Source organism: Oncorhynchus gorbuscha, linkage group LG24 (assembly GCF_021184085.1).
Source record: "Oncorhynchus gorbuscha isolate QuinsamMale2020 ecotype Even-year linkage group LG24, OgorEven_v1.0, whole genome shotgun sequence".
Lineage (NCBI taxonomy): Eukaryota > Metazoa > Chordata > Actinopteri > Salmoniformes > Salmonidae > Oncorhynchus > Oncorhynchus gorbuscha.
The window spans coordinates 34,062,724-34,078,837 of NC_060196.1; the positions used below are offsets into that span (position 1 = coordinate 34,062,724).

Here is a 16,114-nt window from a genome sequence, read left to right on the forward strand (position 1 = left end):
TATGGAAGAGTGGCAAGAAGAAAGCCATTTCTTAAAGATATCCATAAAAAGTGTCGTTTAAAGTTTGCCACAAGCCACCTGGGAGACACACCAAACATGTGGAAGAAGGTGCTCTGGTCAGATGAAACCAAAATTGAACTTTTTGGCAATAATGCAAAACGTTATGTTTGGCGTAAAAGCAACACAGCTCGTCACCCTGAACACACCATCCCCACTGTCAAACATGTTGGTGGCAGCATCATGGTTTGGGCCTGCTTTTCTTCAGCAGGGACAGGGAAGATGGTTAAAATTGATGGGAAGATGGATGGAGCCAAATACAGAACCATTCTGGAAGAAAACCTGATGGAGTCTGCAAAAGACCTGAGACTGGGACGGAGATTTGTCTTCCAACAAGACAATGATCCAAAACATAAAGCAAAATCTACAATGGAATGGTTCAAAAATAAACATATCCAGGTGTTAAAATGGCCAAGTCAAAGTCCAGACCTGAATCCAATCGAGAATCTGTGGAAAGAACTGAAAACTGCTGTTCACAAATGCTCTCCATCCAACCTCACTGAGCTCGAGCTGTTTTGCAAGAAGGAATGGGAAAAAATTTCAGTCTCTCGATGTGCAAAACTGATAGACATACCCCAAGCGACTTACAGCTGTAATCGCAGCAAAAGGTGGCGCTACAAAGTATTAACTTAAGGGGGCTGAATAATTTTGCACGCCCAATTTTTCAGTTTTTGATTTGTTAAGAAAGTTTGCAATATCCAATAAATGTTGTTCCACTTCATGATTGTGTCCCACTTATTGTTGATTCTTCACAAAAAAATACAGTTTTAAATCTTTGTTTGAAGCCCGAAATGTGGCAAAAGGTCGCAAAGTTCAAGGGGGCCGAATACTTTCGCAAGGCACTGTATATATATTAAACATGGGACCAACACTTTGCATTTATATTTTTGTTCAGTGTACATTTAATATCAATGCAAATGTATCTTTATTCCACCAAGCTTTCCGTCAAACTACCCTCGTCAGGGTCACCAAAACTTGCAAAATTGATCTCATCTGTATATTTTCCTAATTACAGCCAATGGCTACTAAGTACACAAGAATCCGTTTCAGTGTGAAGACTGAGAGAGCAATACATAATAATATCCCCAGGGACTATAGCATTCATGGCAATTTCATCCCAGCGCCAAACATTATTAAAAGTCAAGTTCCCACAGTTACCAGAGGAAAATCAGTCCACACAGACTGACACTCCTGTCAATAGTAGGCAGTGTTTCAGAAGCACGTGCTGAAACTAATGAATCTTAGGAATTAATGTAACTCTGGAGGTGGCATAGCAATCCTTAGCCAATACCTTTTAACCAGACTCGTATTGTAGGGCTCAGAGTTTTTCCAGTTCGCTGCCCCATACGACTACCTGGTATTAACAAAAAGTATAATTGCCTCCCGACAATACTTGCTCATAAACTTCATTTCACACATCATAGCTGAATTAAGCTATTGAAGTCAGGTGTACTTGCTCAAGGGCACAACAGCAGTATACCCTACCCTGGACAATTTTATGGTCCACCCATTCCACCAACCACTCCTGAACTATCAGACAATAGTGGTAATACCATTACACTCCTTAGCGTCTGTATACTCCTCTCATCTCTTGATATGTGGCCTGAAGGTGGAGTCCCCAAACATGACAAGTGTGTTTAAGACACAATGCCCTGCCCAGCTTAACAATATGCAGAATATTGCAGTATCCCTTTAAGTGGTAAAGTCTGCTCTAGTGTGGGAACATCTCCCCCAATTTAAACATCTGCCTGCCCTCTGTACACACATGAGACACACACACACACACACACATGCGTGCTTGCATAACTAGGGTTAATTATTGTGGTTAGATTTTACAGTTCAGAGAACTAGTTAGTTAACCAACCGCTTGACTTTTTTGTTTGTTACCTTTTTCAAATGCTCTGGTATTTTATCAACTAAGTATAGCTGTTGACGGCTTATTTGACTGTGACGTGAACTGAAAAATAATCAATGTGCACAATAGTACTGACTCCTTATTGAGATTTTGTTTTCACAAAGTACATGACATTCAGGGTTCTCCTCTTCCCCCTTCACCATCACCTCATACTCTTGTATCAACCACACATATCCTGTGGCATGTGTATTTGCATTTAAATTTGGTTAGCAGTCATGATAGAAGATGCCCACTGATCCATCCTCTTTCCCTCTGCATTCTCTTGCTAGAAAAGTGTGTACCAATGCACTCAAAAGAGATGTGTGTCCCTCCTGAGAATAAAGAGGCAATTGTGGATCATTCAGTAACATAATGTCTGTTCTTTCCTGTTTAGTTCTGTGTGTGGTTGTGTCTGGGGTGGTACTACCAGTCAGCTAGGATTGAGACTGTAACGCGCTGTTTCATGTGATATTGCAGCTGGGGATTTTAACAAAGCAAATTAAGGATAACGCTACTGGAGTTCTATCAACACATTACCTGTAGTACTCGCGCTTCAAAAACGCTCGACCATTGTTACTCTTCCTTCCGGGATGGCTACAAGGCCCTCCCCCACCCTCCCTTCCGCAAATCAGATTACGACTCCATTCTATGCTGAAGACACATTTGACCAGTTGGCTGGAGTGTTCACGGACATATTCAATCTCTCCCTATCCCAGTCTGTTGTTCCCACATGCTTCAAGATGTTCACAATTGTTCCTGTACCCAAGAAAGCGAAGGTAACTGAACTAAATGACTATCACCCCGTAGCACTCACTTCTTTCATCATGAAGTGCTTTGAGAGGCTAGTTAACAATCATATCACCTCCACCTTACCTGCCACCCTAGACCCACTTCAATTTGCTTACTGCCCCAATAGGTCCACAGACGATGCATCACACTGCACACTGCCTTGTCCCATCTGGACAAGAGGGATACCTATGTAAGAATGCTATTCATTGACTACAGCTCAGAATTTAAAACCATAGTACCCTCCAAGTTCATCATTAAGCTTGGGGCCCTGGGTCTGAAACTCGTCTTGTGCAACTGGGTCCTGGACTTCATTACGGGCCACCCCCCAGGTAGTGAAGGGAGGAAACCATACCTCCACTTCGCTGATCCTCAACACGGGCCCCACAAGGGTGAGTGCTCAGCCTCCTCCTGTACTCCCTGTTCACCCTCCCTGTTCACCCTACCACAACAGTGGTAGGCCTGTTACCAACAATGGTGAGACAGCCTACAGGGAGGAGGTGAGGGCCCTGGCGGAGTGGTGCCAGGAAAATAACCTCAACGTCAACTAACTGCAGTGGAGTAGGTGAAAAGCTTCAAGTTCCTCGGCGTACACATCACTGTCTGAAATGGGCCACCCACAAAGACAGTGTGGTGAAGAAAGTGCAACAGCGCTTCTTCAACCTCAGGAGGCTGAAGAAATGCAGCTTGGCCCCTAAGACACTCATAAAACATTTACAGATACACAATAGAGAGCATCTTGTTGGGCTGCATCACCGCCTAATACGGCAACTACACTGCCCTTCAACCGCAAGGCTCTCCAGAGGATGGTGCAGGCTGCCCAACGCACCCAATGTTACAGGAAGGTTCACCCCACTTTCATCTAGAAGGTGAGGTCAGAACAAGTGCATCAAAGCATGGACCGAGAGACTGAAACAGCTTGTATCTCAAGGCCATCAGGCTGTTAAATAGCCATCACTAGCCGGCTACCACCCGGTTGATCAACCATGAACCAGTAATTACATGTACATAGACATGGAATCACTGGTCACTTTAATAAAGTTTAGATGCTGTTTTACTCATTTCATATGTATATGCATAATTCTAATGTATTTTAGTCAATGCCACCCCCGACATTGCTCATCCTAATATTTCTTTATTCCATTCTTTAGATTTGTGACTTGTTAGATACTACTGGACTGTTGGAGCTAGGCACACAAGCATTTCACTAAACCGCAATAACATCAATAACAGATGATGCAATCTCTATTGCACTCCACACTGCCCCTTTCCCACCTGTGTGAGAATGCTATTCATTGACTACAGCTCAGTGTTAAACACCATAGTGCCATCAAAGTTCATCACCCAGCGTAGGACCCTGGGACTAAACACCTCCCTCTGCAACTGAATCCTGGAGTTCCTGACGGGCCACCCCCAGGTGGTAAGGGTAGGGAACAACACATCCGCCACGCTGATCCTCAACACGGGGGCCCCTCAGTGGTGGGTGCTCAGTCCCTTCCTGTACTCCCTGTTCACTCATGACTGCACGACCAGGCCCGACTCCAACACCATAATTCAGTTTTCCAATCGTACAATAGTGGTAGGCCTGATCACCGACAATGACAAGACAGCCAATAGGGAGGAGGTCAAAGACCTGGCCATGTGGTGCCAGGACAAGAACCTCTCCCTCAATGTGATCAGGACAAAGGAGATGATTATGGACTACAGGAAAAGGAGGACAGAGCACGCCCCCATTCTCATCGACAGGGCTTTAGTGGAGCAGGTTAAGAGCTTCAAGTTCCTTGGTGTCCACATCACCAACAAACTAACATGGTCCAAGCACACCAAGACAGTTGTGAAGAGTGCACGACAAATCCTATTCCCACTCAGGAGACTGAAAAGATTTGGCATGGGTCCTCAAATTCTGAAAAAGTTCTACAGCAACACCATCAAGAGCATCCTGACTGGTTGCATCACTGCCTGGTATGGCAACTGCTTGGCCTCCGACCACAAGGCACTACAGAAGGTAGTGCGTATGGCCCAGTACATCGCTGGGGCCAAGCTTCTTGCCATCTAGGACCTCTATACCAAGCTGTGTCAGAGGAAGGCCTTAAAAATTGTCAACGACTCCAGCCATCCTAGTCATAGACTGTTCTCTCTGCTACTGCACGGCAAGCGGAACCGGAGCGCCAAGTCTAGGTCGAAGAGGCTTTGAAACAGCTTCTACCCCCTAAGCCATAAAACTCCTGAACATCTAATCAAATGGCTACCCAGGCGATTTGCATTGCCCCCGCGCCCCCTCTTTTACACTGCTGCTACTCTGTTATTATCTATGCATAGTCACTTTAATAACTCAGTCTATATGTACTTTTTACCTCGACTAACCGGTGCCCCAGCACATTGACTCTGTACCGGTACCAATGTACAGTCGTGGGCAAAAGTTTTGAGAATGACACAAATATTAATTTCCACAAAGTTTCTACTTCAGTGTCTTTAGATATTTTCGTCAGATGTTACTATTGAATACTGAAGTTTAATTACAAGCATTTCACAAGTGTGAAAGGCTTTTATTGACAATTACATGGAGTTGATGCAAAGAGTCAATATTTGCAGTGTTAACCCTTCGTTTTCAAGACCTCTGCAATCTGCCCTGGCATGCTGTCAATTAACTTCTGGGCCACATCCTGACTGATGGCAGCCCATTCTTGCATAATCAATGCTTGAGGTTTGTCAGAATTTGTGGGTTTTTGTTTGTCTTGCCCGCCTCTTGTGGTATGACCACAAGTTCTCAATGGGATTAAGGATTAATTTCCTAGCCATGGACCCAAAATATCGATGTTTTGTTCCCAGAGCCACTTAGTTATCACTTTTGCCTTATGATACTGGAAAAGGCATTGTTCGTCACCGAACTGTTCCTTGATGGTTGGTAGAAGTTGATCTTCTCTTGATGTGTTGGTACCATTCTTTATTCATGGCAGTGTTCTTAGGCAAAATTGTGAGTGAGCCCACTCCCTTGGCTGAGAAGCAACCCCACACATGAATGGTCTCCGGATGCTTTATTGTTGGCATGACACAGGACTGATGGTAGCTCTCACCTAGTCTTCTCCTGACAAGTTGTTTTCTGGATGCTCTAAACAATCGGAAAGGGGATTCATCAGAGAAAATGACTTTACCCCAGTCCTCAGCAGTCCCAATCCCTGTATCTTTTTCAGAATATCAGTCTGTCCCTGATGTTTTTCCTGGAGAGAAGTAGCTTCTTTGATGCCCTTCTTGACACCAGGCCATCCTCCAAAAGGCTTTGTCTCACTGTGCCTGCAGATGCACTCACACCTGCCTGCTGCCATTCCTGAGCAAGCTCTTTACTGGTGGTGCCCTGATCCCGCAGCTGAATCAACGTTAGGAGACGGTCCTGGCGCTTGCCGGACTTTTTTGGGCACCCTGAAGCCTTCTTCACCACAATTAAACCGCTCTCCTTGAAGTTCTTGATGATCAGACAAATGGTTGATTTTAGGTGCAATCTTACTGTTGGCAATATCCTTGCCTGTGAAGCCCTTTTTGTGCAAAGCAATGATGGCACGTGTTTCCTTCAGGTGAAAATGGTTGACATCGGAAGAACAATGATTCCAAGCACCACCCTCCTTTTGAAGCTTCCATGCAGTGGACATTTTTGGGGGGATTCAGTTCATTTGCATGGCAAAGAGGGCCTTTGCAATTTCTTACTTTTATCTCTTATTCTTATTTTTTTGTGGGAAATATAGTTATTTTTAACTGCATTGTTGGTTAAGGGCTTGTAAGTAAGCATTCCACTAAGGTCTACACCTTGTGACAAATACAATTTAATTTGAAAAATACGTGTATGTGACCAATAAACATAAGGACAGTGCTCATACTACTATGCCAAGGAAGGGATGGGCAACTCCTCGGAAGCCTTGTGTGATTAAGACCTGGGATATCATGCCTTATATTATAATTGTTGATGAATGCTTTGCCATAAAATTAATCATTGGATGAAAATTATTAAATTAATGACTGGTTGATATTGGTGACAATGAAAACAATATTTTTTTCCAATGAAGTGTATTCTCTTGACAATTAACTTTGCCCTCCATTTTTCCTGCCCAGATGCGTCAACCACTGAGAGTTGCCATGGCAGTGAGACTGGGGTTGGTGACGTGAGCATGTGGTCGGGTGAGACAGCGATGGACGAGGACCTGGAGTTGTCCCAGCAGATGATGACTGACTGCCACATCCTGTTGCCAGGAGCGGAGCTTCAGCTGGAGAATGAGGAGTACCTCATGAATATTAGCTCCCGCCTCCAGGCCGCCGTAGAGAAACTGCTGGTGGCCATCACAGAGACGACCAATCAGGTACGTCACAGCAAGGTTCACTTAGTAAGAGCGTGGTGTGCTCAGCACAAAGGTTGTGGACCACACAGAAAATGAATCTGTTCTATAATTTTGTATTATCTTTTTCAAGTTGATCGTCATTTAAAAGGCTGCTGTTGATTAAAGCATTGTGGCAGAAACTAAAGCCTCTGCTGTATCTAGCGGTAGGCTACATACTATAAATACACCATTCCGTGAACTGTGTGTGAGCGAAATACCATTGCTATACAACGGTTGGAAATGTATTAATCACCTAAACATTCTCTTGTTGACAGTCCCGTATTGTTGCTTGTTGCTGTAAAGTTTTTGAAGTTACAATGACATGGGCTACATGCGCTCTTTGTCAAATACATAAATTACATCCACTCACTGATAATACACTGTATTTTACACAATCATAACCCCCTGTGGTTTTTTTAGTCTATTCACACATAGTCCCTTTAGAGATGAGACTGCAGAATCCTATTCACTATTAGATAGCCGGAGCTAGAATTAATTCACCACACAATAGGGCTGGTTCAATCCCAGCGGTTGCCTACAGATAAACGTGGATTTGCATAGAGCGTTGTCTCTCTTCTTCCCCCTAGCCTATTATAATCCAGCTGGACTCCGATGACTCCTACCCCTCAGGCTACTGCATCGCAGTGCTAGAGGTGTCACTGTTGACCTGGGTTTGATCCGGGCTGTATCATAACCGGCTGTGATCGGAAGTCCCATAGGGTGGCACGTAATTGGCTCAGCATCGTCCATGTTAGGGGAGGTTTTGACCGGGGTAGACAGTCATTGTAAATTAGAATTTGTTCTTAACTGACTTGCCTAGTTAAATAAAGGTTAAATAAAAACTAAAGACTACTACTACCCATTCACTGTGTGTGTGCCCTCTGCCAGCCTAGAGATACTTTATACATCATTAAAATGTGGTACAGTTTCTGCATCATACTGCATCTTCTGTTCTGTTTGTCCTATATTCAAGCATTACTCATGGTGTAGTGGTTGTGCATGTAAAAATAGCTCAGAAGATATTCAAGGAAATGCACTGACTTTTAAATATCCCTATGTGGCTAGTTGGGAGCATCTGTAAATTACACAATGTACAGTTGAAGTCAGAAGTTTACATACACCTTAGCCAAATACATTTAAACTCAGTTTTTCACAATTCCTGACATTTAATCCTAGTAAAACATCCCTGTTTTAGGTCAGTTAGGATCACCAGTTTATTTTAAGAATGTGAAATGTCAGAATAATAGTAGAGAATGGTTTACAATACACTCTATTAGTATTTGGTAGCATTGCCTTTAAACTGTTTAACTTGGGTCAAACGTTTTGGGTAGCCTTCCACAAGCGCCCATAATAAGTTGGGTGATTTTTGGTCCATTCCTCCTGACAGAGCTGGTGTAACAGAGTCAGGTTTGTAGGCCTCCTTTCTCGCACACACTTTTTCAGTTCTGCCCACAAATGTTCAATATGATTGAGGTCAGGGCTTTGTGATGGCCACTCCAATACCTTGACTTTGTTGTCCTTAATCCATTTTGCCACAACTTTGGAAGTATGCTTGGGATCATTGTCCATTTGGAAGACACATTTGTGGCCAAGCTTAAACTTCCTGGCTGATGTCTTGAGATGGTCCTTCAATATATCCACAGAATTTTCCTCCTTCGTGATGCCATCTATTTTGTGAAGTGCACCAGTCCCTCTTGTAGCAAAGCACCGCCACAACATTATACTGACAACCCCGTGCTTCACTGATGGGATGGTGTTCTTCAAGCCTACCCCTTTTCCCTCCAAACATAACGATGGTCATCTCCAAAAAGTACGATCTTTGTCCCCATGTGCAGTTACAAACCATAGTCTGGCTTTTGTTATGATGGTTTTGGAGCAGTGGCTTCTTCCTCGCTGAGCAGTATGACGGCTGCGTGTTCCCATGGTGTTTATAATGGCGTGCTATTGTTTGTACAGATGAACGTGGTACCTTCAGGCACTTGGAAATTGCTCCCAAGGATGAACCAGACTTGCGGAGGTTTACATTTTTTTTCTGAGATCTTGTCTGATTTCTTTTGAATTTCCCATGAAGTCAAGCAAAGAGGCACTGAGTTTGAAGGTAGGCCTTGAAAGACATCCACAGGTACACCTCCAATTGACTCAAATGATCTCAATTAGCCTAACAGAAGCTTCTAAAGCCATTACATAATTTTCTGGAATTTTCCAAGCTGTTTAAAGGCACAGTCAACTTCTGACCCACTGAAATTGTGATGCAGTGAAATAATCTGTCTGTAAACAATTGTTGGAAAAATGGCTTGTGTCATGCACAAAGTAGATGTCCCTAACCGACTGGCCAGAACTATATTTTAACAAGAAATTTGTGGAGTGGTTGAAAAACTAGTTTTAATTACTCCAACCTGTATGTAAACTTCCGACTTCAATTGTTCATGGGACAATGTAAAGATTCAAATAGCTCCACATTTCCATAACTTAAAAGCCTTAAACCAACCAAGTTGGAGAAATTCATATACACTTTTTGAAAGTATTTAATGATAATGAAAAGGTGTGCAACATGAAAATATTCTCATTACATTGTGTAATTTGACGGTCACTAACTTGCCCCGGAGATAGGCTATCCAAAGTCAAACCAACTTGACACGGTCGGCACACCAGCCGGCAGAAGCTAATTGGCAAAATAATTTGGCTAACTCTTCCCACCTACGAACACACACAGTAGACACCCACACAATGATGTGTATAAACCCTGGATGACTGACAGGAGGCACTGTATTGTAGCCACCGCACAGCCAGCTTGGCAAAAAAGCTTGTAAAAAAAAAAAAAAAATAATAATAAAAATAATATTTTTTTTTACATTTCTTAATGTCTACCTTTTTGTTTTTGACACATTTCTTCTATTACTGACACTTTGATGCATATGTTTTAATTATATTATGTGAGATAAACATACAAATGTAACATTTATATTCAAATATAACATATTTTAGTGCTAATGTTAGTGCTTATGTTACTGTCCCCGCTACAACAAGCAATAGTTGTAATTTTGTTCTTGAAACATTTAATTGAAATACTGTAGAATTCCATTCATTCTTAGGAATGCTCCCACTGGAGAGTGCCACTGGAGAGTGCCAATATGGCCGACGGGTGCCTTCATAACCCTTCAATGGCCAATACATAGCGTCAGCCAATCCAGTGTTTATATATACAGTACCAGTCTTAAGTCTGGACACCTACTCATTCAAGGGTTTTTCTTTCCTTTTTACTATTGTCTACATTGTAGAATAATAGGTGACAACCACATGAAGGTGGTTGAGAGAATGCCAAGTATGCAAAGCTGTCATCAAGGCAAAGGGTGGCTCCTTTGAAGAATCTCAATTATAAAATAATTTTTGATTTGTTTAACACTTTTTTGGTTAGTTCATGATCCTATGTGTGTACTTTCATAGTTTTGTTGTCGTCACTATTGTTCTACAATGTAAAAAATAAAGAAAACCCCTTGAATGAGTCGGTGTGTCTGAACCTTTGACTGGAACTGTATATACAGTGCATTCGGAAAGTATTCGGGCCCCTTGACTGTTTCCTCATGCAAAGGCTGAACTTTGCATGCAACCTGTGTGTGAGAACATCTATTGAAGCATGTTGTATGATATACGGTAGGCCTATTCCAATACACATGTAAAAGAGGTGATTGCATCTATCAGGCGTTTTAAAGACCTAACAAGCCACTTGTAACCTTATCGGTGTGTATAAAATAAAAAAACTGAGTGTCTGTGTGTGGAGGTCAATGCAATATCTCTTGCTCCCTACCCCGGACAGCCCAATAAAAGTCACCGGTTTGTGTACTCTGAATCAGTGGGTGAGTGTAAAGTTGCCAACGGTCCAACCTTAAATCAATAAAAAGCCTATTTTATATTTGGAATGTTGACCAGGGTATACTCAAATACATGTCAAACACTGTGTCACTTCAAACTGGGGATTACTGCCTAGTGATGGGACGCTAAGCTCACAAGACCTAACGTTACTGGTTAATTTAAAGGGATATTGGGAATTTGGGCAATGAAGCCCTTTATCTACTTCCCCAGAATCCAATGAACCTTTGGATACCATTTGTATGCCTCTGTGTTCAGTTTGAAGGAAGTTGCCAACTAGCATTGGTGCAATTGCCAACTAGCATTGGTGCAATTGCCAACTAGCATTGGTGCAATTGCCAACTAGCATTGGTACAATTGCCAACTAGCATTGGTACAATTGCCAACTAGCATTGGTACAATTGCCAACTAGCATTGGTGCAATTGCCAACTAGCATTGGTGCAATTGCCAACTAGCATTGGTGCAATTGCCAACTAGCGCAATGACTGGAAGTCTATGGAAACACCTGGCATGCTAGTTAGTATTGGCTCATGTTCTTCTGATCTTGTGTGAGGATAATGTTCTATACACTGATCTTTACAGGTAACCTACTGATCGTAACAGTTTGAGGGCTGATAGTTGTCTCCCGCTTCCCTTGAAAAACAAAATTCAAATGATCAGATTAATTCTGCCATTGAGAAAATTCAAAACAAACCGAGACATGATCTTTTTCAAGGACAGCCTCGCAAAAAGAATCATTCTTGTGTTCTAACTACCCGCTATTCAAAATGCTCTGAACAAATTAAGGGACTTGTTCACAAACATTCGCACATTCTAAGATCCGATGACCGTATCGGTAATGTGTTTTCTGACCCTCCCTTGGTCGTGTTCTTGTGGGTCAGAAATCTCAGAGATCAATTGGTACACTATGATTTACCACCCCAAGATATCCCTGCACAATGTCTATTTGCGCCCCTACTGGATGAAAACTACAAGTGTAATGGCTGTGCTCAATCGAATGGCACTTATAAATGTAGAGCCTTCAAACACCGCCAAACAGGGAAACCGATCCCAATCAAAGGTGTTATCGTGTGCTCTACTAAGGCCGTTGTTAACCTTATAACTTGTCCTTGTGATGTAAATTATATGGGTAAACAAAGCGCAATTTATAAGTATGAATCTCGGAGCATTGTAGCACCATTAGATGCAAAAACTCGACTTATCCAGTTGCAGCCCTCTTTTTAGAACCAAACCACTTCGTCCCTACATTATATCGGCATCGAACACGTCACCCTCCTTAGAAGAGGGGGTGACATTGACAATTTATTGTTAATATGTGAGGCTGCCTGGATCTTTAATTTAAAGACACTTGCCCCCTTCGGTCTCAACGTAGACTTTGATCTGAAGCCATTCTTGTGATTATTGTGATTTTGCTATTGTAAATGTTTGTAGGCCTATGTTGCCAAATTGTATCTATGATCGTATGCTTTCCTTTCGTGTTTGTGGTATGTTATTTTATATCTGAGAATGAACCAATGATATCAGGCCACACCTGGCAATGATTACAGACACCTGTGTTTGTCCTTTGACACTATATAAACTAGTCACCCTGTAGTGTTTGTAATTTTACCCTGAAGCTTGTTTGTCGAAACGTAGGTTATTAAAATATTGCATCTGGGCTCCTAGAGTGTGTGGCTCTCCTAGAATTTCTCAAGTATTGGCTCACAAAACTACCTCTTAACTTCCTTCATACTGGTCACAGATGCATAAAAAATGTATACGTGTTCATATAACTGGAGAAAATCCCGAACTACCCATTTAATGGTTTCTTTCCTGACAGAATTGACTAATTAGTTATTTGTGAGTGAATGATCGTGGATCGTTGTTTCCTGTCTGTATGGCCTGGTCGTGTGAATTATGCTTGATTGTAATGTGTTTTTCTGGAATGTTAAGTGTCTCGTCGGTAGGCTTTGGAAATAATTTGCTGTAGCAGGGGTTGCTCACTTACCCTTGTATTATACATAGATCAGTGAGTGACATTTAAGGCCAACGTGTTGATTGTGTAATTCCATGATTGTTTTACGGTTCACTTGCTCGCGAGACCAGGGCGGCTACGGCGATATTTTTAGGAAACCTGTCTCAGTCAGTTCATCTACACTGACGGAATATCAATTCTGTTTGACAAGCTCCTCCAAAAAGGATATGTGTGTGTGGGAGAGGGAGTGTGTGTATTTGCAAAGCTATACCTGCCCCATTAGCCCGGGGGGGTTGAAATTACGCTAACTATTCCCTCCCCCTTTTCGCTGAACAATATCCTGCCCATGCTATCAATCCGGAAGTGAAGAGGGAGAGACTCAACAATTTAGACCACAACCTTCTTTTATGTCTGTTTCGAGAGGGATAGAGCGAGACCGAGATAGACATTGACATGTAGGCTGGTGTATAAGGAGAGACCGGGAGAGAGAGAGAGAGAGGGAGGGACATGGAACTAGAATGAGCTAGAAAAGTGTGGTGACAGAGACTTAGAGGGGGCTACAGGGATAGATCAAGAATGAGAGGGTGACCGAAAGAGGGGGAGAGATACTGAAAGGAGAAGCGCAGCGAGAGCCCCACTGGATCGGGCAGCTTCAGAGTTAACACTTGGTTGGCTGCTCCATGTGTAAAGCAATTAAGGGGGGACCGGGAGGCTTCCCTTCCCTGCGGGTCGGTGTTGCGTTGCCGTGGCGGCATGGAATTGTTAATGAGCTTCCCGAGGGAGAAAGAGAGCGAGGGAGTGGGAGTGAGTGCTGCTGAGGGGCAAGGTCACGCTGTGCTCTGAGATAGTGAGGAAAACAGACAGAGAGAAAAGTCTGTCAGAGGTGCACAGGATATTAAAGCTAGGTCTTGCTTTATTTTACCCCCCTCAATCACTGCCAGGATTCAGGAATGCCTTTTTGTCCCAGGTACAATATGTGACTTTGGACTTTCTACCCCACAAAGGATTACTTTTCTCCTACACAAGGAGAAGCACTACCGGTATCTTTTCTTTTATGACTTGAAACTTTGTTTCAAGGAGGACCTAGTTCTCAGTATTTACTTGGGACCTTTTATTGTCTCTTCAGCACGCTATGCGTGTGGTTCTGATTCTGAACTGAGACGCTAGTGTGTTTCCCCAAGGCTCTGTGCCTGGCAGCTCTGTAGAGACTGTTGTCTAGAGCCCGGCTACGTAGTCGGGACTCATCTGCCCTCTGATGCTCTTCCCTCTTGGGCTCTCCCCCTGCTTTGCTAGTCTCAGCTGAAGACTCCATCCATCGCAGCAGGTGCACTGTAGATGCTGAAAGGATCACCGGCGAATTCATACAATCCGTGGAAATTTGTAGGGAAGGGAGGGCGCTACAAGGATACACTAGTTGGTAATTGAAAACCCTTAAATTGTCCACCACAATGGATTCCTACCGCTCGTACTGGAATTCGAGCCACCAGGCAATGTGGGTGGAAGGGGAAGATCAGGATGTGTACGAGGTGGAATCTCGCGTGCCCCTGCCCCGACCTTTCCCCCTCTCCAGCGTCCTCAATGAGAAAAACTCTGTGGTGGTACAGACGCAAATCTCGCATGTCAACCACAGGACCAATGGTCACCTCCTTAAGGTGATCTCTAAGATCTCCCTGCCCACGCCACCCTATACAGTAAGTTTACGTTCAGCTGCTGACCTTCCATGTAACCTATATGGAACTGTATAACTAGTGAAGTAAATATGACTCAGTCTGGACAGTTACTCTTTCTCATTAATCTGAAAGTGTCTTTCATTTGGCTCTAAACAGCAATTTTGGCCATTATTGTATACAGTTCATAACATGACCTACATACAACCCCTCCTATATAAGAGTCTACACTAGTGCGTTATACAGCGAACTTGCTTGACAGCAGTATTTTTTGACTGGGCAACTTATACAGTGAAAAACACAGTGAGTAGCCTATACAGTTCAAGATAGGGCGGCGCTCAATTGGCCCAGCGTCGTCTGGGGTAGGCCATCGTTGTCAGCTGACTTGCCTAGTTAAAATGAAGGTTTACACATCTCCCTACTCTGCTTTCATCTGAGCAGGTAATCATGTGACGTGAGCAAAATATTACTCCAAGATTTTGGGGTGGCATGATCGCCTGACTACTTCCTGGCTGTCATAATGTTGCAGTATTGTCTTTTGCTGCTGTGGGAGATATGGAAGTCTCGCTATGTAAAACCAACTGCATGTGAATTGTGGTGCTTATACACTACATGACCAAAAGTATGTGGACACCTGCTCGTCGGTCCCTTTTCTGTGAGCTTGTGTGGTCTACCTCTTGTTGGTCCTAGACGTTTCCGATGTTGGTCCTAGACGTTTCCACTTCACAATAACAGCACCTACAGTTGACCGGGGCAGCTCTAGCAGGGCAGAAATTTGACAAACTGACTTGTTGGAAAGGTGGCATCCTATGACGATGCCACTCCAAAAGTCACTGAGCTCTTCAGTGAGGCCAATGTTTGTCTATGTAGATTGCATGGCTGTGTGATTGATTTTTATACACCTGTCAGCAACTGCAGTGGCTAAAATTGCCGAAGCCACTAATTTGAAGGGGTGTCCACATACGTGTGTGTATATATTGTGCAAGTCAGTGGTTTATTGCAGAAGAGCAATTCTATGCTAATTCAGCCAGGATAGAAAGCTTTTGTGAACACGTCATTGTGCAACGTCTACTAGACCTGTCATTTGTTTTCAAAGTTAAAGGGCTAAGAATTAAATGACAGGTCATACATGTTGTTAGTTCCTTGATGAATGTCAAACTGGGGTGTAGGTTTACTAATTTTAGCTATGCAGGTTCTGTATGTGAGTATTTGAAGCGAGTGAGAAAATATTTACACTGTCATGATGTGCCACTGTACAACTCGGGACTTACCACTGCACCTCTTTGTGCATTGCCCTGTAGTTGTTTTTGGGATTCCCTTCTCATTTAAGCATAGCCACACAGGCCGTGTGTGTTGTGAACCCTCTGTGTATCTTATGTGCTAGTGTAGTTTTGTTCCACCCATTATCCTTAAGTGGGCCTACTGCTTTGATTGATTGGTCCTCATGTTTGACTTTCACTTTGGACACTAACTGGAAACCATGACTGGTGATCATAAAATATTCCCATTATACCTACTGTCGCA

General features: G+C 43.1%; 1 protein-coding gene across 1 annotated transcript in view; it reads left to right on the forward strand.

Moving 5' to 3' along the window:
- LOC124012228 (A-kinase anchor protein 9-like) overlaps positions 1–16,114 on the forward strand; it is a 141,425-nt gene that overhangs the window by 75,342 nt on the left and 49,969 nt on the right. The window contains exon 23 of the mRNA XM_046325704.1: positions 6,839–7,083. Coding sequence (XP_046181660.1) covers positions 6,839–7,083 — 245 coding nt within the window. The remainder of the gene's footprint in view (positions 1–6,838; positions 7,084–16,114) is intronic.